General features: G+C 47.0%; 1 protein-coding gene across 1 annotated transcript in view; it reads right to left on the bottom strand.

The window, feature by feature from the left end:
- SZT2 (SZT2 subunit of KICSTOR complex) overlaps positions 1-23,831 on the bottom strand; it is a 112,107-nt gene that overhangs the window by 67,163 nt on the left and 21,113 nt on the right. Inside the window, exons 28-46 of the mRNA XM_078622693.1 lie at positions 23,224-23,488; positions 22,275-22,387; positions 21,870-21,982; positions 21,108-21,282; positions 20,630-20,735; positions 19,873-19,999; positions 19,518-19,610; positions 18,882-18,963; positions 17,152-17,577; positions 16,397-16,532; positions 15,866-15,985; positions 15,277-15,349; positions 13,928-14,113; positions 12,512-13,100; positions 10,903-11,047; positions 9,631-9,811; positions 8,360-8,489; positions 7,435-7,587; positions 5,254-5,356 (exon numbers count right to left, since the gene is read on the bottom strand). Of these exons, the coding sequence (XP_078478819.1) occupies positions 5,254-5,356; positions 7,435-7,587; positions 8,360-8,489; positions 9,631-9,811; positions 10,903-11,047; positions 12,512-13,100; positions 13,928-14,113; positions 15,277-15,349; positions 15,866-15,985; positions 16,397-16,532; positions 17,152-17,577; positions 18,882-18,963; positions 19,518-19,610; positions 19,873-19,999; positions 20,630-20,735; positions 21,108-21,282; positions 21,870-21,982; positions 22,275-22,387; positions 23,224-23,488 (3,316 nt within the window). The remainder of the gene's footprint in view (positions 1-5,253; positions 5,357-7,434; positions 7,588-8,359; positions 8,490-9,630; positions 9,812-10,902; positions 11,048-12,511; positions 13,101-13,927; positions 14,114-15,276; positions 15,350-15,865; positions 15,986-16,396; positions 16,533-17,151; positions 17,578-18,881; positions 18,964-19,517; positions 19,611-19,872; positions 20,000-20,629; positions 20,736-21,107; positions 21,283-21,869; positions 21,983-22,274; positions 22,388-23,223; positions 23,489-23,831) is intronic.

The raw sequence follows: 23,831 nt of genomic DNA, 5'->3' as shown, positions 1-23,831 counted from the left end.
CCGGCCGCCTTTGTCTCCCCAGTGTTGATGTTTACACATCGCACCAGGTACTCATTTGAGGCCGAGTCGATCTAGGGGAGGCCCAGGACCAGTTCAGATAATCGTCACTGGTGTTGGCCGTGAGCAGGAATCAAACTCGGGTCACCGGGTTCGTAACGCAATGCGCTAACCACGCCACTTCCACTCCCCACAGTCACACACAATCAGATGCATAGATGAAAGTATCCCCGATCTATACCTAAGAGACAACGATTACTTACGAGGGTAACGAGGGTAAGTAATCACGTGTGATGTGAATGGGAAACATGCCAGACCAGTGGGTCGGCAACCAAAATAACAAATATAGCCATTTCATTTTAATTCGGAAAACTCAACATTTCAAGAGTTGCAATGCATGTGAATACGAGACGTGGTCCTAAATAGATAATGTCATGAAACATTCCTTAAAGAGCCACATGCAGCTCTGGAGCCGTAGGTTGCCGACCCTTGTGCTAGACTGTCTACCCAGAGCTGATATATATTCAAATACCATCCCATCCCAACACACACGTTTAAACTAAAACACATGCATAAACACAACATGGCGAGAAAACTGAAGCTTGGCTTAAAATATAAGACATGCCGATGCTGAAACCTCACAACGGCCCGAAGAAAAACATTCTAATATTTTAAGTAAACCTACTCATGTTCGCATCTGGATATTTTTGTGGGTGCTAAATTCAAATACGATGACACTTTTTTTTTCTACAATTTCTAGTACTTTTATGATGAGTGATATTAAAAGCCGAAAGGAAGTGGCATTGTTCCCCACTGGATACTGGCAAGATTAGCATGGTTGGTTACGTGCTGTGCCCAAAAAGTTCAACATACATACACACACATACATACATGACGACATACTTTACCAAACTAAGCACTCATTTATGCAAATAAGTTCAACATACACACACATATATATGTAATGTAGTAACTCGGCGGGAGACGACTTCACGGGTAACACACTCTTTATTTTATCAAACTCGTTCACAGGTGACTAACACCTACTTTGTATCTCGGGTGACAAACACCCACTTAGTATCTCGGGTGACAAACACCCACTTAGCTATTCTGGCGACTAACGCCCACTGAGCTATTCTGGCGACTAACGCCCACTGAGCTATTCGGGTGACAAACACCCTCTTAGCTACCCTGGCGACTAACACCCTCTTAGCTACCCTGGCGACTAACGCCCACTGAGCTATTCTGGCGACTAACGCCCACTGAGCTATTCGGGTGACAACCACCCTCTAGCTACCCTGGCGACTAACGCCCTCTTAGCTACCCTGGCGACTAACGCCCACTGAGCTATTCGGGACACTCCCTGCCCGGGGTGTCCGTCTTGACTGTGGGTCCCCAGCCCGACCCACGTGGGCGTCGGACCCCGGGTCCCACAGTCTCGCCTCCGAGCCACACAGGGCCCCGGTCCCCACAAGGACGGCGGGACTAGGGGTCTCGGGGCACTAGGTCTTCAGCTCCGTCTTCGGGTCTTCAACTGGGTAACTCTCCCCGAGTGCTCTCGCGCGTCCCCCTTTATACCCCACCTGCGGACGTCGCTGCGAGCACCCATCTTATTCGACCAATCACTGGGCGCTGGCTACGATCCTGTTTTCCCACATCTCAGCGTGCCTCACCACCCACGCCGCGCCGCCCCGTCATCTGTCACTCCCGGCGCGCGCGTCCACACCACGCCCAAAACGCGTGCCCAACCCCGCACCCCGCGCCGCCCCGTGATCCATCACTGTCACAGTCGGCGCACGTCAACACCACCACTACATCACCCCCTACCACATAGCTCGCAGCCGACCCGGCTGCTATAAAAATATACAAACCCCCCTGTGTGCCCCGTAACACAACACAACAAGAACAACAACTAACGTAACAACACAACACGACGCGAACACTACCATCCGCAACCATCAACCAATGCCACCGCGACAATAGAACAATATATACAAACCGGCGAGTGACAATAGCAATGTGTATGCAGAAAGAAAAATAAATGGAAATTTTTTTTTTTCTTTTTCGACTCGTGCAGCGTCCCATTCTTTCCGAGCGTCCCTACAACGGGACATTACCCCGGCAGAGGGGAACACCGGGCGAGCTCGGTGTTGAGAAAAAACGTCTTCATGAAAATTGTTGTGCCCTAGCCCGAGTCCGCCTTGCCGGTCCGTCGTACGGCACCAGACGCGGTTGAACGTCCGGTGGTGCCGGCGGTTCAGGAAGACATCGGCCAGGCATCGAGGACCCGTGCGTGCCGCGGGGTTCAGGCTCCCGACGGTCAGCAGCCGTCAAGCCCGAGGCACCGGGTTTTGTTGGGATGACTTGTGGGCCTGGTCGTCGTCCCGACGTGGTCCTGTGGCGCGCTGACGCGGGGCCCGGCACCCGGCTGCGACGTGACCCCGAAGGCCGCAGTTGTAGCAGACGACGAGGGACGTCGTAGGTTTCGGTTGCTCCAGCTTGCGGGATGAACGTGTGGGCGAACGACCTCCCGTTCTCCACTCCCCCGGACGCGATGCAGCGAAGGCCTGCTCCTGATCCCCAGCTGGCTGAGGTTCGGCGATCGTGGCGGCCAGTGCCGCGTTCCCCGCCAATTTGCAGACGACCCCCGGCTTGCGTTTGAGGACCTCGTATGCGTGAATGCTCGTGGCGATCGCCAGGGAGCAGATATCCATTTCGTCCGCCACATTGATTGGGGACCCCCAACTCGTGGGCCAACGCCAGCAGCTGCTCCGTCACCATGGCGTCCTTCCCCTCCTTATCCATGCGGGGAAAAGCTGCGTCCGCCAAGGCGAGCAGTGCCGTGCGATAGGCGAGCGTCGTTTCTCCAGCCACCTTCCGCCGATCGTAGAACTGGTGGCGACACGTGGAGGGCGGTCCGAACACCTTCGCCATCAGGTGTAGTGCGGCCTGGAGCGTAGAGCGGGACGACCTTGCAGCAGATGTGAAGGCTGCAAGCGCGTCGTCGTCGAGCATTGCTGGCAACGCACGCAGGGCAGTGGTGTCGGACCACCCCGACATCTCCTGATGAGCGAGGAACCTTCGTTGGAAGGCTCCCCAGTCGCCCCCATCCGCCTTGAACGCCGACAGCGCGGGCAATCTTTGCTGGAGGACCCGATCGTCGTCGACGTCGGAGAAATTTTCCCGCGCTCCGCTGTAGTTGTGTAAAATGTCGGCTCGGTTGTCAGGCGCAAAATGGAGAGCTCCGGCGCGCGCTGATGACGTGGGCTGCGCTGAGCGGAGGTCTCCGGCCACGTGGTGTCCGTGTTTCCCGCCAATCGATGGCGGCCCCTCAAAAACGGCGGCAACTTCCAGACTTTTGGCGCGAAGCGCCTTTTGGCGGGATCCCTCCAACGTCGCTTTCTCCACCAACCCCGCAGCCGTTTTTTCCGCTCGCCGGAACGGAGATGTCCGCCAAGACAGCGGCGGCGGCGAGTAGCAACTCCGCCAACCGGGAGTGTGCGTCTTGGAGGCTGGTGTCCGTGGCGAGCGGAGCGTCGGCCATCACCGCGAAGTGCCGCATCGGCGGCAACTCCTCGTCCTCTCCTCCCGAGGTTGGTGTCCCCGGTACGCCGTCGTCGTCCCGACCTCGCTCGTGGGTACGGGTAGTCTTCCTCGTGTCCATACTTCTTGAAGACAGGTTTACTTCTGACGCCAGTTGTAATGTAGTAACTCGGCGGGAGACGACTTCACGGGTAACACACTCTTTATTTTATCAAACTCGTTCACAGGTGACTAACACCTACTTTGTATCTCGGGTGACAAACACCCACTTAGTATCTCGGGTGACAAACACCCACTTAGCTATTCTGGCGACTAACGCCCACTGAGCTATTCTGGCGACTAACGCCCACTGAGCTATTCAGGTGACAAACACCCTCTTAGCTACCCTGGCGACTAACGCCCTCTTAGCTACCCTGGCAACTAACGCCCACTGAGCTATTCTGGCGACTAACGCCCACTGAGCTATTCGGGTGACAACCACCCTCTAGCTACCCTGGCGACTAACGCCCTCTTAGCTACCCTGGCGACTAACGCCCACTGAGCTATTCGGGACACTCCCTGCCCGGGGTGTCCGTCTTGACTGTGGGTCCCCAGCCCGACCCACGTGGGCGTCGGACCCCGGGTCCCACAGTCTCGCCTCCGAGCCACACAGGGCCCCGGTCCCCACAAGGACGGCGGGACTAGGGGTCTCGGGGCACTAGGTCTTCAGCTCCGTCTTCGGGTCTTCAACTGGGTAACTCTCCCCGAGTGCTCTCGCGCGTCCCCCTTTATACCCCACCTGCGGACGTCGCTGCGAGCACCCATCTTATTCGACCAATCACTGGGCGCTGGCTACGATCCTGTTTTCCCACATCTCAGCGTGCCTCACCACCCACGCCGCGCCGCCCCGTCATCTGTCACTCCCGGCGCGCGCGTCCACACCACGCCCACAACGCGTGCCCAACCCCGCACCCCGCGCCGCCCCGTGATCCATCACTGTCACAGTCGGCGCACGTCAACACCACCACTACATATACATAAGCACAAAAGCTAACCAAGCACTCATTTATGCAATTGGCTCGACATGAAAGAGTCTTACGAATGATTATAATTGTTACACACACACACACACACTTAATAACCTCAGTAATTTGATGCTGATGATTGAGGTGATGCGACTGCTGCTTATGAGAAAGATGATGAAGCTGATGCCACAGATGACAAGGGTGTATGTGATGCTGCTGAATATGATGAGAATAATGAAGCTCATAATTAATTATCAGAATGATTCCTTAGATGCTGCCGATTATAATTAAAATTATTATTATGAAACTGATGTTAATCCTGCTTCCGGTGATGATTATGCGACCGCTGTTAATGATTATGACAGCAAAGAACATAAAACTCACCTTCGTGAATAACACTATGGCTTTGAAAGTAAAAGTATATCATAGGTGGCATTTCGGCAAATGACCGTCTTTATTGCTAATGAAGGCTCTGAAGAAGGGTCATTGCCAAACACGTTGTCTTTTATTTACTTTTCCTATTAAGGCAGTGTTTTCGACAAATGTGGCGAGCTATTTGCTACGCGTGCTTTTTTGTTATTCGGGCTTCATCGTTATTTGCGCACCATTGCCAACGCACTATCACCACGGAGTTTAGTTTTGATGACACAAATCATGCGGATAGCGTGAATGAAGATGATGTTAACGATAATTACCCCACAAACCGCACCTGAGATAGCAGACCGCTCCTGTTGACCTCTCTTGATAAACATACATGTTCTTGCGATTCCCCACAGAGAAAGCGGCAAGTGCCGATCGCAGTGACTGCATGCCTGCAGGAAAAACAAGAGCAAGAAAAATAAATGAAAATCTCCTCTTATATTCTTATGGTCTCCCTTCATATGCACGATGGGCTTTCAAGACATTCGAGTTTCCTCCTTCACACTTCAATAAAATCACTTAACTTAACTCCTTTAAGAGGCGAGAACTCACAAAGGTTGTTTATCTCTCACGATTGACGTCCTCTATTTTACCAGGTAAGGACCAGCTATGGCTGCAGAGTTTGGTAGTACATGTTGTTTACGTTGTTTATTGTGAAAATTCGGTCACAGTTCCTATGATCACTGTTTCATTGCTTTTATGGCTTTATTTTGGTGATTTTCGAAAAGTTTATTGGTTTGGCCATGTTTGTTTGTTGTAGTACGGAGTTAGACTGATGGCCTTAATCCGAGTTGTCTTGTGGTTGTTGTTTGACTTGCATCCCACTGGGATTTTTGCACACAGTGTTGGTGTACGGTGCTTTTTCTGCAATATTTTGCTGTCTTTTCTTGGATTTTCTGTTTGCACATAGTCACTTTAAGATGTTTTCTTGTTCATGTTTTAGTTTTTTGTTTGTTGCGGTTGCACCCGATTCAAGAGCCGAATGGCTCACAGGGTTATACCTAATAAATGAACTTGAACCGATGAAGAGGGTCATTATCCCTTGCGAGTGACCTGTGTAACCCCCAGGTGGACAGCACTGCTGTTCGGGTGACGGTGAGAATGAGCGCAAGATAAAAACACCAGTATCCAGGGCTCAAATCCAGGACCTCAGAAATAATGGTCCAGGATCTCTGACACTGGCATTGTGGATACTGGTTGCTCTTCTATGGAGAGAGACTCGCATGCACCTGGCATAGGAATGTGGAGTTTCCACCACTGGCTCAGGACCCCCAGAGATGAGCAGACACACTTTGACTTGCGTGTGCCATGTATGTGGAGTCAATGTTAGTGTTAAAGTGTCATTGTTGCTGTCAACGCGTACCACCTTTGCTGCCAGAAAAGATCTGTCTGCGTCATCGTTAGAGTCACAGGGCCCAGGCCCCAGTGTCACAGTGGGCATGTGTCAGTGTTACAGTGTCACGTTCACAGTGCCAATGTAACAGTAAATAATATAGTGCCAGTGTTACAGTATATAATATAGTGCCAGTGTTACAGTGGGTATGTGTCAGTGTTACAGTGTCACGTTCACAGCACCAATGTAACAGTATATAATATAGTGCCAGTGTCGGTGTCAGTGCAACTGTGTCGGTATCACAATATTAGAGACATTGTGTGTCATATTTACTCTCCGCATGTAAGGGCACAGATTTAAGATGATTATGAAGGCTATAGGTAAATTACGATGCGTCAGTAATAATGCCTCATTGTGTCAGAATGTTAATATAAATATTTGTACACTAATTTTAGTATTCTTGGTTCTTTCGGTAAAGTCACGTAGAAGGGAAATAATAAAATATTAATTTATTATTTCCCTTTTTTATGTCCCTTCTACGTGACTTTACCGAAAGAACCAAGAATATGAATCCCTGCAGTCACGAAAGCTTTAAATCACTAATTTTAGTGTTACAAAGTAAATTTCACAATATCAGTGTGCAATGTCAGTATGACAGTGTCAGATGTCAAAAACAGGAGAACTAATTGGAGATCTTACAGCTGAAGCTCCTGGCTTCGCACTATCACGGAGACAATGAACGCTAATAAACCGCATCAGGACTTCCGATGGGCGATGAGGATATTGGATGCATAAGTGAAAATTATTTTTAAAATCTAAACTGTAACTGTGGAGGCAAAAATAACACAATTGTCATCAGTAACCCCTTGTATTCACCTCCCAGTAGGATGACAACAGTTAATTCCACATTTGATGCTTTTCTTGACCATCTTCATTTAATCTATCCTTGTAAACGTTACTATTTCCACAAGACAGAAAAAGAGCGTATTACTTTGCAGATTAGCAGGTTTCGTCACTGTCATTGTCAGTGTCACAATGTTACTGTTCGTGCCCATGTTGTTGTCAGCGTCAAGGAGTTTATAATGCTATTGTCAGTATCAGTGTCAGTGACAGGTTAATGCTGTCAGGATCTGTCACCTTTGCTGCCAGCCAAGCTGGGGGCCATGCGTAAGCGTGGATGCACGGGGATGATGGTGGTCCACATGATGTCACACGCAAAGTGACCCGGCATGAAGAGCATGGAGGCAGCCAGGTAGTCTTTACTCTGATAGCCGTCATCAGCTCCATAATCTAGGAAACAAAAGACACAGGAGTGAGCCAAAGAAACATTTGAAGAACATACACACATGGCCTGGCAGTTTTTACCCAGACATAGCTCAACAACTGCTGTATCACTTGATGCAGCTATCGTGCTGTGACGGTTCCACCTGAAGACGGAAGCTTGTGTTGCCTCCGAAACGTCGTGATTTTTATTTTATTTTACTTTTATTAATTTTAATTTTTTACCTACGTGACTTTACCGAAAAAACCTAAGAATATGAATCCTTGCAGTCACGAAAGCTTCAAATCTAGAACAACTGCCAAGTCTAGAGAGACAAAGGCAATCACGGAGAAAAGTAGAGAGTTAAAGATGGAGGAGATAAGAGAAACTAAGACGGTAAGAAGCATGGAGAAACAGAAAGACAGAGACAAAGAGAAACACAGACACACAAAGATAGAAATGTATAAAGACAAGGCGATAGAAAAAGAGAGAAAGAGACCAAGTCAGACAGACATGCAGAGATAGAGACACACAGAGAGAGAGAACAATCCAGAAAGTCAAATAAATACACACTCACACACATACACACAGAAGATAAATATACAGGACAACTGGCATATTGATGGGAGGCCATTTTTGCCTGGCAGGACACTCTGCCTATTTTTCTTGCCCTCTGCCAAAACACGTTCATCACACCCTTCGGAGACCGATGGATACACTCGGAGACACTCAAAAGAGATAGACACACACCGATACAGATTGGCACAAGTATGCACAGAGGCGTGGGTGGCAGCGAGCGACCTTCAGTGATGTAGTGTTTGTGCCGGTAGGAACTGTACACCGACTCTGGCTTCCATATGTCCTCCTCGCTTTCGGCCACGAGCAGAGAGTTACAGCAGCGCGTGTCATGAAGGTCCTGAAGGAGAAGGCTCTGTGGAAACATGTGAAGTGTTTAAGATAAAATTACACACCGATTACACACCGTTAAATTCTGTAAACTACATTTGTACAATTTTGGTAACAATTGCCAAGTAACCATGGAGCACGCCCCTGGTTCTGACACGCGATATATTTCTAGATAAGGCAGCTAGACGAAAGACATGACGTGATCAATGAACATGGCGGCTGCCTTGCGCAACTGCACATCAAACATGACAACGGAAGAACACAAAACAGAATTTGCATTGTAATGCTTTAAATCGGCCAGATACCGACATGAAGGGAATGCATTTTTAAAATCTCAATGCGACAATGCCACCGTCATGCAAACATTGCTACGATTCTTATAGTTGTCACCCAAGTGGAACTACATTCATCGATACATTTTCATCACATTGTTGTTAAGTACAAATGTGCAAGGTCACCACTGTGTTTAATCACTGGCAACATAGACATCTAGTGGCAAAGCTTGGGAAAACTTTTGCATATCATTGCCAGGTTTATATCTACGCATTACATGTTTTCTTGCCTAAAACGTCAGTATCAAAAGTCCGTGCTACTTATTGAATAAACCAACTATAAACCCAAAAGCATACAAACAATATGCATGCAGATATACACATGTACATAGACATTTATATGTATGCAAAGACAAAGATCCTGCCTATAGTCTCAGACAGACTTGTTGGGCCAATATTAGCAAGCACCGATGAAAGCCAGCACAGCATGGGAGTGGGTGGGGGTGGGTGGCCAACAGCACATCCGGTAACCTTTTTCTCCCCCGGACTGATGTTTACACACCAGGCACTAAGTTAAGGCTGAATTGACCTAAGGGAGGCCCAGGTCCGGTTCAAATATGTTTCAGTTATTGGTCATCAGGGGGAATCACTGGATGCACCAGGTTCATGGCACAGAGTGCTAACAATTACATGACTGCTCCATTTTTTGTACACACACAGATACAAAGGTCCCCCTTATAGCCTCACAGACGTTTTGGGGAAAGTGCTGTTAGCGAGCAACTATGACAGACACACACACACACAGCCACATACATGTACATACACGAAAAACTTCATCAACGCCCAATATGAAATCGCATAAACGACACAGAGGTAGAGTGACAGGTACCTCACCTGGTTCACCACACGACAAATCTCAGCGATTTTCTTCACGACCATTAGGTGGACTGAAAGGAATTCGGGCTCATTGTCTGCCAATGACAACGATGATGAAGATGCTGACGATGCTGCTGATGATGATGATGACGATAAGGGCGAGGTATGAGCCATGGAGCCCAATGAGACGACGAGACTCCTGATGGACATAACAATCAAGGTCAGTCGAGCAGCAGCAGTATTAGGAAGAGCAATAATAGAAGCAGCAGTAGTTGTTGCAAGAGCAGCAGCAACAGCAACTACAGCCATAACATGAGTATAGTAGTAGCAGTAACAGCAATCATAATAGCAAATGTGCATTGTCAAGTCAAGACAATTTTATTTTTGCTTTTGCTTAAATACGTGGTCGCCTTGCTGGTATAAATCTGCCACGCATCATCGCATTAATACTTAAACATAACATTTTATCCATTGACAACATAATATATATACTATCTAGAGTTCGTTAAAATATAAACATAAAAGCAAATACTTTGTTTTTTTTCGGTAAAGTCACGTAGGTAAAAAATGAAATCAAATAAATGAAAACAACTAAATTAAATCACGATGTTTCGGGCGTAACACAAGCGTCCTTCTTCAGGTGGGGACAACGTAGCGAAAGCACAACCGCTTAAGTGTGTCCGAAATGTCGTGATTTAAGTTAGTTGTTTTCATTTATTTTGTTTCATTTTTTACCTACGTGACTTTACCGAAAAAAACCAAAGAGTATGAATCCTTGCAGTCACGAAAGCTTCAAATCTAGAAAAAAAGCAAATGTTCAATAGTACTAGCAGGAGCAATAGTAGCAGCAGGAGCAGTTGCAGGAGTGAAAGCAGCAGCAGCAGTAACACGACCATCTCAACTACTCCGACTACACATTACAACTCAAAGTGATTTCCTGCTCAAATGAGCTTTGGAGGTGGTTGGCGCTCATCGACTATTTACCGCTCTAAACAAGTAGCGGAAATTCCTCATTCCTATGGCCAGGGGGCAAGTCTCTCTGTAGGACACAAACAGCGTTTACTTCCTGACAAAGTGGTACTTATTTCATCAACTCTTAATCAGCCCCCCCCCCCAACCAAGATTTGAACTCACAAAATACCTCTTCGGAGCCGCTCACTCGACCGTTGAGCCACCTGGCTGGTTCGATGGAGATATTATACCACAACATAATACACCATCGGAACCACCACCTCTGTCGCAAACACTACCACCACCACAATTACATCTCTTCCTCACGGGTAAGCCGACCTGGAGTGGGTGAAGACAGTGACTCGGTCTGGCTGAACGCGCAGGATGAGCCAGAAGTCGGGCATGAGCGGTGGACGCCTCACGGGGTCCTCGTGTCCCCCTCGCCGGCCCCTCTCGGTGTCACCCTCCACAATGCTTTCTCGGCCTAAAATAGGAAAATAAACAAATACCGATTTAAAGCTTTCGTGACTGCAGGGATTCATCTTCTTGCTTCTTTCGGTAAAGTCACATAGAAGGGAAATAATAAAAATAAAACCTAATAAAATACAATTCTCATGACGTTTCGGCCACAACGCAAGCAGCCGTCCTCAGGTGAAGAACAGGGCTGTCGGAAAGACAGCGTCTGAGATCACCTGAGGACGGCTGCTTGCATTGTGGCCGAAAAACAGGGCTGTAGGAAAGACAGCATCTGAAATTTCAGAGGGCTGTCGGAAAGACAGCGTCTGAAATTTCAGACGCTGTCTTTCCGACAGCCCTGTTCTTCACCTGAGGACGGCTGCTTGCATTCTAGCCGAATCGTCGTGAGAATTGTATTTTATTATGTTTTATTTTTATTATTTTATTATTTCCCTTCTACGTGACTTTACCGAAAGAACCAAGAAGATAAAAAATACATTACAAGAATTCATAAATCCTAAGTTAGGAAACAGGCGCTTTCTTGTAAAAAAGAAAAATTATGTCCATCGGCCTATAGGCCTTCTGAACGCTTTTGAAGCGGCATTATTTTCAGTTTCATCTGTTCAAAGTCTCAGCAGGATGTAGCCTCAAACAAATCTGCCTGGTGTTATTGTCAAGAATACCACAAGAACACCATGGGGCGTTTGTAGTGCAGCACAGTAGCACATTACCAACTTACATAGATACACGACTCAAAATGTGGCCCAACTCAGAGGCCAGTCTCTCCCAAGACAATTGCTACTGGCTTCCGACAAAGTGCTGCTACCCATTTAATGAGAATAGGTTTTTCCCTTTTTTCTGGCAACAAACAGGTGTTAAGATGTTAAAACACCAAACTGAAACCTTTTACAAAGAATCATGTCTGCATTAACCACAATACTTGTGGTCAGAATGCTTAAAAAACCTGATAATATATGCATTGTCTTTAAAACTGATTGGTCCACACCAGACAGCTTTCTTTAGTCTCAATACGGTGTTACAAGGGTTTGCTTTGAACTCAGAGACTGCAAAGTTCAATGACTCAGACCACAAGTAGGTCTTGAGTTTAAATCCTGATCAGAGGGTCAACTCAGCTCATAAATCAACATCATGGAGCAGCAAACTTATCATAACATTTCTCGTCAGCAGCATTTCCATCATTTGAGGTGCTGTCAATTTAATTGTGACAGCATCTTTTAAACACTGGACATAAAGTAACTATCAAAGGGAGAGAAGAAGAAAGATCTCCAGCCAGTGAGCAGCGGACTATTTACCTGGAACATCAGCAGGATTACCCACCACTACTGCTGTCATCATGCTCATCCACATCACAATTGAAACCAACATCAGCTCACTGCCATCACCATCTTCACCATGATCACCACCATTGCCCTTTCACACTAAGACACAAACAGCAAGGGGACCAGCTGGTGCCTTTGTTTGTAATCATTACCGGTGTCAGAGGCAGCACGTTCCGCAGAGAGAGATTCTTCACCCTCTGGTGAATTCGGAGCGTCTTTCATGACGACGCTTTCTTTACTATCTTCAATACGGACGTCTATGGCAGGCGTGGGAGAGGTAATGCCATCATTTGAGCAACTGTCTTCGATGATGTTGGTGGTGGTGTCAACAGAAGCAGTCGCAGCAGTGTCATCGTGAGCTGCACCATCAACAGCAGGGTCAACGACGCTACCGTCAACAGCAGCATCAACAGAAATAGAATCAACAGCACTAACACCGATAGCAGCAGTAGCAGCTGCTATGGCATCAGTATCTGCTATGGCATCAGTATCATCACGAGCCCTACTATCAACTGCAACACCATCAGCACTGGCAGCATCATGAACACCACCATCACCACCATCAACACCACCACCCCCCCCACCACTAGCGGTGGCTGAAGGGGCTTCAACGCTGGTAGTGTTGCTGATATCCGCGTTGAGCGAGGGCTCTGTGTCCCGTGTTTCCCGTAGGGCCACAAAGTGAAATTCTCCAGATCGAAGGAGCTCATATTTCTGTCCCATGTCCATTGACTCCAGCTCCTGGAGACAAACACAAATACACATGAAGATAAGCGATACACAGGGTGTTTACATTTTTTTAAAACACTTCTAATAATTTGGAACAATACCACAGCAATTCTGCTTCCTCCGGGCAATGGAGACCACCTGGAGACGATTCCAGGCACGTGTTGACAATGATGGCGAACCAGTGGAGACTCACCTTTTTGAAGCTATTAACACATATTTGTCATCATGTTAGTGCATTATCCATTATTTTTCCATGAAAAACGATAGTCCGGTATAAGTGTTAATATTTTTTTGAAGCACACTGTATAGAAAAACGCGAGCACATGCAGAAACATATGGAGATGCGTAGAGACTTTTGCAAACACAGACGCACACAGTGACAGAGAAACTACTGAAATGTGGTAAAATGAAGACACACGTGGAGATGAGGAGAAATGTGGGAACATATGGAGCCAGGAGACAAATTAAGATCTGAGGCATGGCGAGGCATGTGGAGACATCTGGGTAATACAGAAACGTGGGGACAAGTTGAAATATACAGATACGTGATATCAGTGTGGGAACATGCAGACATGTGGAGATGTAGGGAGATATTAAATAAATGTATGAAACACAAGGAGACATGAAGAAAGACGAGGGGATAGATGGAAACACTAAAAGATATTCAGAGACAGGTTGTAGTAGTAGAACATGGTTGCAGCATTTGTGATTGGGGCAGAAGCAATCTTGCTTTATGGTCTAAAAGCACTTGCAAGTCGTGAGCTGTATCCGGCCCGCAGGCCAATGGTTCCCTGACACTTGTGGCGTATCCAATCACTCCTCTCTTCTCACTCTCTCACCCGCATGAAGCGACTCATGGACTGGTCGGGCCCGAACACAAACTGCAGCGCCACGTGCTCCGTGAGGCAGGAGGGGCGGTCCCGTGAGCGTGACACATGGGCGGCCACCGAGGCGAGGGAGCGGCGCGAAGTGGAGCGAGACACGCGCAGAGCCGACACCACCTCGTCGCGAAGCAACCAGCGCACCTGCGTTGGGCGGCAGCAGCAGCGGGAGGAGGAGCAACAAGCAGGGTGGGGAGGGGTTGTCAATCTTCTTCTTTCGTACGGCTGATGTAGATGCAGAGCAACAACTACAATCTCACACCCAGGTGGTCAAGCCAGATTACTGCGTCAGAAGCAGCGGAGTTGTATCGCTGCGAGGGGGTGGCTTGTTGCTGTGGTGACTGCAAAATCGATGATCGATGTTTGGTCGCCGCAATAATAGCATTCGTCGGGATTTCTCACTTAACAGAGTGGGCCGTGTGAAGGCTGCCATCTTCCACTCTCGGGTGTCAATGGTCGCGGGTCTCATAACAATATTGATGTTCATGATGGTGGCGCTGACTGGAATAGTGGTAACGATAACAATCATGATAGTGATCATGCGAATACAAAGGTGGGTCAGTTTAACACGTAGGCCAATATCCTCCATAATACAGGTTTTATGGGTCAGATCGCGTAAATATATGTGTGGTTAAATCCGCCACCACCCGACACAGCCAATTAGTGAGGGTTGTCGCGTAAACAGAACATGCCAATTCATCACTAGTACAGCATACCGGTGTGTTGGAGAACAAAGCCACAAATTTGGCTGTCGCCTGACAGCCAGATTTGGCTGTTGCCTGATGAAGCTGGTTGTAATTACAGGTGAAACATCACTCAGATTGTAAATATTGTGGCTTGGCTCTCCAACACACCGGTGTGCTGTACTAGTGATGAATTGGCACGTTCTGTTCACGTGACAACCCTCACTAATTGGCTGTCGGGTGGTGGCGGGTTTAACCACATTGCTATATTTACGCGATCTAACCCAAAAACACCTGTATTATGAAAGGTGGTGGTGATAGTTAATATAATTAACAAAATGATGGCAATTGTGATCGAAATGGTGGTGTTGATGATGATGCTGAAAGTAGTAGTAGTAGTAATGGTGATGATGAAGGTGGTGGTAAAGTGATGATGCCGATTTATTGCTGGTGACTCATATAATGGTGGTGAAAACCCAATAGGCATGTACTTAGTCATCAATTCGTTAAATAAAACTGATTGTTACATTCCTCATGATCATGTGGGGATGAACAGAATGAAAATGACACCGTTGGTAGTAGAGGCGTTTGTAAAAGACTCCGTGTTCTTGCGCTCAAAGTTACCTCCTCGACGGTGTCCAAGACGGCTTGCCTGTGTGTCTCCGTCAGGTTGGACAAGGGGGTCGGTATTCCCTCACTGTCGTCAATGACAAAAGCACAAGGTGGGAGATAAGCGCGTGAGAAACAGAGATGTCCAGTCCAAGGGCTTGAATTCAGGCTTTAGCATTGCTTGCTCTGTGGCTCCGAGATTTCAATTATGTGCCTTTCTGCTCCTGGCGATAATGATACTGGTGGTGATGACGATGGCAAAGGAGCTGCTGCTGATAACGATATTTCTGCTCCTGTTATTGCTACTGCCGATGAGGACGATGCCGATGATGTTTCTGCTACTGTTATTGCTACTGCTGAGGATGATCGTAAAGATAGGGTTATTACTGCTGCCATTGCTTCTGCTGCCTCTGTTTCTAGTATTACTGGCGTTGCTACTAATGCCACCACCGCCACCACCACCACAGTTACTGCCACAGACAACGACAATGATGACAATAAATGACGGCATCGTGATCAGAAACACGGTGAACAAAACATGAATGAGGGCAGCAGAGCAAGGCAGTGCAGTTGCATGCATTGGCGCGCGGGCAGGTGGCCTAACCGTAGCTCGGCAATGGCCGAGGGGAGCAGTGGGCCGTGCAGGATGTTCTCCTCGTCCGACCGGTAGGAGCTGCCCTGTGCTGGTGAGCGGTGAATGAAGGCGCTGTTCTCAGACGCGTACCTGGAGCGAAGTGCGAACAAAATTAAGCAAACAAAATATAAAAAAAAACCTCTCAGCCTTCTTCCTTATTCGCATTGCCGGGCAGCAGATGAACATGCAATGCAAGCTGGGTGATAATGTCAGGCAATGGTTCATAACATATGCGTGCGTATGTGTGTATGTGTGTGTGGGTGGTTGCATGTGTATGCAAAGCAACAATTCAAAAATCGCAATTTTATTAATTAATTGTCTTCTTTGCATTTTCGTAAATGTAGTGCCCCCTACTGGCTGCAGAAGTCACATGAAACATTCACAACCAACACATACAAATAGAAAATCATCAATGCTTACTTTCATTCATTCAATGCGCAAGAACAAATTGGAAATGATGTTATCGTATGTGCGTGTGAATGCGTTAAATAACAGACTGACCTGTTATGCGATATCCCAAGTGGTGACTCTTCAATCTCAAGTGGCAGGGTGAGGATGATGATGTCCAATGTGACTGTTAAGTCCTTGAGACTAAACTTCCTCAGATCCACACCTTCCAGCCATCCCAACACCTCCCCTGGGACAACAACCACAAGACAGCAAAGGGTAAAATATGTCTCATCACCGCTCCCTTCCTTCTGCCAGAAGCCACAATGAATGCACTTGCCCACCAAGGTCTACTCTTGTAGTTTTCATGGCTGCCGCCATCTGGCATTAGGTCTTACCCTCATTGCAAAGTCAATGTGTCACTTCAAGGATCTATCTTACGAGATAATATTTCAGTTTAAGCTCTGCACCTAGACAGCAGACAAGGGGAAGGGGAGAAGATTAGGATGGGGTAGGAGAGCAGGTGTAGAAACAGGAGAGAGTTGTTATTAAAGCAAAGGAGAGAAAGGTCTTAAGCCTTTCCTTAAAGTAGGGGCAATAAGAAGTTAGGACAAGAGCAGGAATTCCAGACAGCATGGGTAGCAGAACAGGAATTACTTTAAAGAGTTGGCATTTAATTTCAGGAAATATCCTTCGTCATGCAATGTTCTTTTAACGTTACATTGGGGTTTCGCTGTACATGCTTTATACGAGCCTACACACGTATGTGTGCCGGTCCGTTTTCTGCACAGTGCAATTACACCAATCGACGCAGCAGCACACGCATGCACCGGGCAATTCCGCACACCTCAATACATACGCAAACTCACCAAGGCATGTGGGCAGCGTGCGCACAGGCATGGAACAGTGCTGGTTCCGAACACTGACGGAGCATGTCAGGTGGATGAACAATGGCGGCAATCCATCACCGCCGTCTCCACCATCATCACCACAGCCGTCACCATCACTGTCATCATCGTCGTCATCAATTTCGAAGTCATTTTCCCGGTCTGCAGCGTCAATAGTTCCATCTGATGAAAATTCAACTTCTCCATTATCGTCCTTTTGTTCATCACCATCATCTTCATCATCATCCTCTAGCTCTTCATCGTCTTCCTCGTCATCGTCATCAGGGCCTTTGCGTGGGCCTTGGTGCCAGGTGGAGGTGGCGGTATCCCCTCCCGTGTTATGCTCGTCACGGTATTCGACAACGATATCGGCATCGCTCTCGGTCAGAGAGAAGGAGGTTCGTCGTGCTGGAGGGAGCAGGCGCAAGAGAAATGGGGCACAGAAGGAACACATTTCGTAAGTATTATCTAAGAAGTGCTATGCTTTGATTTTCCCTCCATCATGGTCAAAAGTCCTTGAGTTAATCGTCTACTGCTGTGTAATCAAAAGTTTAGGAACAATATCCGAGTACTCTTTGGGTTCTTTCGGTAAAGTCACGTAGGTGAAAATAAAAAATAAATACAATAAAAATAAGAAAAAAGAATAAAAAATAACTAATTTAATCACGACGTTTCGGAGGCAACACAAGCTTCCGTCATCAGGTATGACAACCACAGCAAAAAACAGAATTACTGATTTAATTTAGTTATTTTTTATTCTTATTTTTATTTTATTTCTTTTTTATTTTCACCTACGTGACTTTACCGAAAGAACCAAAGAGAATGGATCCTTGAAGTCACGAAAACTTCAAATCTAGAAATATCCCAGTAATGGTCACTAGAACAGACCGGACTGTGATTTGAAAGTCTTTTCTTCCATTGCAAGGAGATGAAACTCAATGAAGCAACTCTTTTAGCAGCGAGGTACCTAGGCTATGTGTTTCAGGTTATACGACAAAAGTTTGCAGCTCTAGGGGTCGATAAAAGCAGAAACCACGTGAGGGACGTCAACAATGGTCATCCTACGGAGATTCGTCGCTGTTATGGAAACGTGAAATTTCCAACACTAAGCTCAGAGCCACCACCAGAGATGAGCGCTGGCCCACGTTCACTTGCAAGGGAAGGATATTGACTTCAGCCTCAAACAATCAGACTCTCTTCTCTACTATTACAAAAAGAATGTATTATAAGAACATGCAACAGCCACGACCCTCACCAAGACAAGCAGATTGAGAAACGAACGAAAGAAGAATGTGCACCATTAACGTGTGAACATGTACAGCCTTGTTGTCAATCTACTGCTGGATGAGGGCCTCTCCATGCCATGGAGGTTACACGACTATTCTTCACTATACCGCTTAGTGTGGGTTGGTGAAGGCAGGGAGCATAGATGTTGAAGCATAGAAATATTGTAGTATAGATTTTTCTGCATTCCCTCTGCTGTCAATCATGGAGCCCCAGAGCCCTACTGACCTCTGTGCATGGCGGTCACCCATACAAGCACATTCCAATCTCAAGTCTACTTAGTTACCAAACTTAATGAGATCAGGCACTGAGTGATTTGAACACGATAATCACGTGGCAATAACCCAAATAAAATCACTGCCGACAACACCAGCGGCAGGAATTAAACCTGTGACCTGGAACAGGATAGACGGGATTAGAAACCGTACCTCCAGTGCTCCCCTCTGTCTCGGAGACTCCCTCTGCTTTGCCAAAGCGCCGTGATTTTCTCTTGGCGCCCAAAGTCTCGTTCTGACAAAACAATCCATACATGACCGCAGACAAAAATTCACCGATTATGCCTAAAAACTTAAAAAACAGCAGTTGAAAATAGAAGCAGCCCATAGAAACAAATATCTGCTATCATAAAGATACACAAGTAGGCAATTTGTAGTGGGCTGCCCAATGCGGGTTTGAATATTAATAAATGATTTAGTAAACAACTTCAAAATATCATTCACGAGTGATCTAGTGACATAATTTAAGTGGCTTTGTATGACAATATCGGAGTTCTCATACCAGTGCTCCGTACGTTCATGTGAACACGTTGTTTTTCGTTAAGTCGAGAGAAAAACCCACGTTGGGCAGCCAGAGACACAAAGCCTCGGTGTGTAGCTACTCGAGAAGAGCAGTTTGTCGATTGCTTCCGAAGAGTTGCTGTGCATGGCAGCAAAATTATTCTCCGATGATTGCTACTGTAGGCAAGACCACGATTAACAATAGTGTTGTGGCATAGGGTAGAGGGAAAACACGAGTGGGTGGTGTTTGAGTTTGTGAGCACCTATTGCACCCTAATGCTTCCATACCTCTTTCTTAGGTGAGGTTGGACAGTAGAAAAAGAAGGCGGGATTGGAAGGGATGCTCTTGAAAAATCGACTGCTGATTTCCAAAAATTTTGCCTGGATAAAGACAGCCATTAATGTTATTGAATTAAATATTATACACTTCTTCACTAACTGAATTATTCACTCATTCACTTACTTATTTACCCACCCACTCCCTCTCTCATGCAGTCACATACTTGCTCATGCCAAGTCCTCATATGCTCACTCAAGCTCATACCCACTAACTTGCTCACTTATGCCATCTACTTGTCCATTCACTCACTGACCCAATAAATTACTCGCCCATATATTTGTTCACTCAATCATTCAGTCTCACCTGTATAGCACTGTGAAGGTTGGGCAAGGGCTGGCATGGGTCATCATGGCTGGTGATGGGCGACGAGGCAAGATGAGGGCTGAGGGGACTGGAGGCAGAGGCGTGCGGTGACGAGCCAGGCAGCACACTGTTACGAGTGACAGCAGTCCGCAGTAATAGTTGCAAACAGTACTACCAGTCGCAGCAAAAATAGCATTACCATTAACAACAGCAGCATTATTAAAACAGGCAAAAGTATGAGTAAAAGGCATCAACAAACAGCATAATTGTTATAAGCATGTGCATTATTGTCAACATCTGCAGCAGCAGTACAGCAACCACAGGGGTAGCAATAAATAATATTAGTAACACGAGCAGCAGTAATATTATTAGGTGAAATATGATTAACATCTGCAGCAGCAATACTAGCACATCCAGTAGAAAGACTTATCAGCAACAGCATCATCTAGACCATGATGCATCAGTAGAAGCAGAAGATGCAGTAGCATGAATCTGAGAAGCTTTAACCAGCAGCAGAATCAGGAATTACAGTAGTCATACGAGCATCGCCACCATCATAACAATTAACACTAACACCACCATTTCCATCAATACCATCAACATTATTACCACCATGACCATGACCACAACCATCATGAATACCACTGCTAGAACCACAATCACCAGAAACATCACCATCATCTTCTTCACTATCGCCATCCCCGTTTAAGCATAGAGGTGCACATTCACAAACATGACAACCCTTCGTACCACCCACCTCATTGTAGCCGTTGGATCCTTGTCCATACTCGCATCACCGCCCCCATCATCAGGCTCCAAGTTTTTCCTCGTCTCCACAGCCTCAGCCACAACAGAAACTCCTCCTGTTCCATGAACATGCATACACGGCATTTGTAAGAGGCTTATAAGATCACTGGATATCCAGAGGGGGTGCAAAATGGCCAGAACCAGAGAAACCAAGCCTGCACCATTTAGGTTCTGGGTTCAAATTCTGGGGCCGAGTGTCTTTCTGCATCTCTAAAATAGGGTTCATAATGGCCAAGTGAAAGACCTGGATTTCGTCAAGTAGATGTGGGTTTCTGTCTTTCCCAAGAACTTCATAGGGTTTGTGTGAGGAACAGAACTGCTGATAATTCTAGGTTCGAGCACTAGGTCTGGCGGTCCATCTCCTTCATGCGATAATTATAATAGCCGTGTGTGGTTAATAGTCGCTGCGTCAGACAATGAGTGAACACCTCTAAGGTTTTCATGTTCCTTGTGACAGCAACAGCAGTAGGAGGTGTGCAGATCACCAACATCGTCTCCTTCACCGTCAGCATCACCATCATCACCACCACCACCACCATCGTCCTCCCAGCTGCTGTGGCGGCTTTGGCAGGAGGCACGGGGATGCACGTGGCCACACAGCGCCTGTGGCAGAATTTTTTTTTATTTAGATGCTTTATAACGACCAAGTCAGATTTAACTGGATATAATGAGCCCTCATATTCTTGGTTCTTTCGGTAAAGTCACGTAGAAGGGAAATAATAAATAAAAATAAAACAATAAAATTCTCACGACGCTTCGATTGCAACACAAGCAATCATCATCAGGTGTGAAAACCACAGCTTTAAATCGAAATTGTATGAGCCCTCACTCAACAGCACACTCATTGGGTTTATAATGGGGGCATGTCATATTCATGAGCTAGGGACCACATAGGTCCTGGGTTGGAGCCCAGGAACAGTCCCTTTCTCTCGGCTCATCATGGCCATGTTGAGCTCATGATGGTCGTGTCAAAAGCCAAATAAGTAGGACTACTTAGATTCTGCACTGAAACTTGTGGTACAGGTGCCTCTCCCTGAGTGTTCATAATGGTCATGTCAGAGACACTGAACCAACACAACCGAGAACCTTAGCTACAGATTCCCTTGCCAAGTAAAGCCCAAGGTGATACATGGGGGTCTTGTGATCATTGGGGCTCATCAGTGAGCCATGAAAGCCATAGCTGCTCTGACCTGCAGGAACGCCGTAATGTCCACCTCGGTGAGCGTCTCCTCACAGAAGTCAATGGCGGAGAGGACGTCCGATGCTGCGACGGCAACCGACCGTCGCAAGCAGTGGAACAGACCTGGGTGGCACAGGGTCGAGATCAATAAATAGCAACAAAGACCAAGAGACGTTGACGGAAAACTCGAGATCACAACAATGACCGCGAGTTGGCCGTCGTGACGGAGCGATCGTGGAAATGGCTGCAAGATTGCAAAAATGCATGAGAGATCGCGTTAACGAGATCAGTGATAATCATGAGATCACAAGAAAGACTCAGAGATTACGATAACGACCACGGATTATGATAATGGCCATAGGATTGCAGGGACGACTGTGAGATTACCATCACAAATGAGAGTTCAGAGTCGAACCTTTCATGAAGCTCTGGTGGAACACCTCCTGCACCAGCTCACAAACCACCATGAGCTCCTTTTCCCTATGTTGCCGTGACGACAAGTCAACACTACCCTCCTCGGACGAACACCTGAGACAAGAGGGGAGGGGGTCGTGGCGGTGGGGGGGGAGAAGAAGATCGGGAAAGAAAGAATAAGGACAGTGGAGTGAGCTATGCCAGCATCCTCTGGGGGCCTGTGTTCAAGCCCTGGGTATAGTGGGGGGCCTCTCTTTACAAGGCGGTTCACAATGGATGGGTCAGGCCCATAATGGCCATTTCAGAGACACTGAGCAGCAAAGGTTAAATCAGAGCCGGTTCATCCTGAAATGACTATTAGATGAACCCTCTGAGATTGAAAGACAACCGGCCACGAGGCTCAAATCCAGCATCAGTGATACTGACTTGGTAGTTACTGAAATGGCTATTATAAATCTCCTACAAGAGGGAGAGAGACACCTAGATTCAGGACATGAATCCTGGCAGTCAGTGATGCTGGTTCAGTGGTCTCCCACAGAGCCATGGCCCATAATGAACCCTGCTGGAGACACCCAGACCTAGGGATTGAAACTCAGGTACTCAGTAGTGCTGGATCGATGTCTCTAGCAATACCACGATGATTCTCCTGCGATAAAGACAGACCCAACTATGGGGACTAGTGTCTCCAACACGGCCATTATGAACCCGCTATAATATAAAGGGCCATTCTGAACCTCCTAAACCACCCATATCAAGGGCTTAAGTCCAGTGGTACCGGCTAAGTGTCTCTGAAACAGCGTTTATAACTGTGACACGCCCATTATAAACCCATGAAAAAGAGAAAGTGTAAGATCTTAAACATAGGATTTCAGCAGTGGTAGCATCGTATATTGGCCAACGTGAACCCCCTGTTAAGGATGTGCAGTACCCCAAACAGCCCAAATGCTCACCAGAAAAACATGTCTTCTCCACCCGACGAAGACATTTCTGCTTCTGCTTCTGCCGCTGTGGCCGTGGCATCAGGGGTAGAGGAAGGGCAGGGAGAGGCTGGGAGTCGTGTGAGTGTCTCACGGAGGCTGTCAACAGAGTGGCTGTAGATGTAAACCGGAAACCTGAGCCCATTGGTGCTAGGAGACGGTTCGAGCAGCGAGCCCTGGCGACTCAAAGCGAGCGAGTGGGAAGAGCGGTGGGGGCGATCCTGAGATGCAGGGCGGCCTGTGGAAGGTGTCGGTGAGTGAGAATCGGCAGAAGTAGTCACATCATCATCATTATTATAAGCAGTGGGCATTCACTTTAGCACTGTCGACAAAGGCATCAACAACAGCAGAATACACAATCATCAGCAGCATCGGGAAAAGTTAAATAATTATGATAAATAGAACTCTTCATCACCACTGTTATCATCATAAGTATGAATAGTGACTCGTATGATCATGAAGTGTGAGCAGTGAAGGTGAAAGGAGTGATGAGGTGATTTTGTGGTGGACGGAGGGGGTGGGAGGTGTCTGAAGGTGTTAGTGTCGGTAGACGCTGCATCATCACTGTAGATGGATGAGTT

The sequence above is a fragment of the Lampetra planeri genome, chromosome 3 (assembly GCF_965212315.1).
Source record: "Lampetra planeri chromosome 3, kcLamPlan1.2.h2, whole genome shotgun sequence".
In the NCBI taxonomy this organism is placed as follows: Eukaryota; Metazoa; Chordata; class Hyperoartia; order Petromyzontiformes; family Petromyzontidae; genus Lampetra; species Lampetra planeri.
Note: the sequence above shows the minus strand (reverse complement) of the source record. Positions and strands in the feature narration are given on the sequence as shown.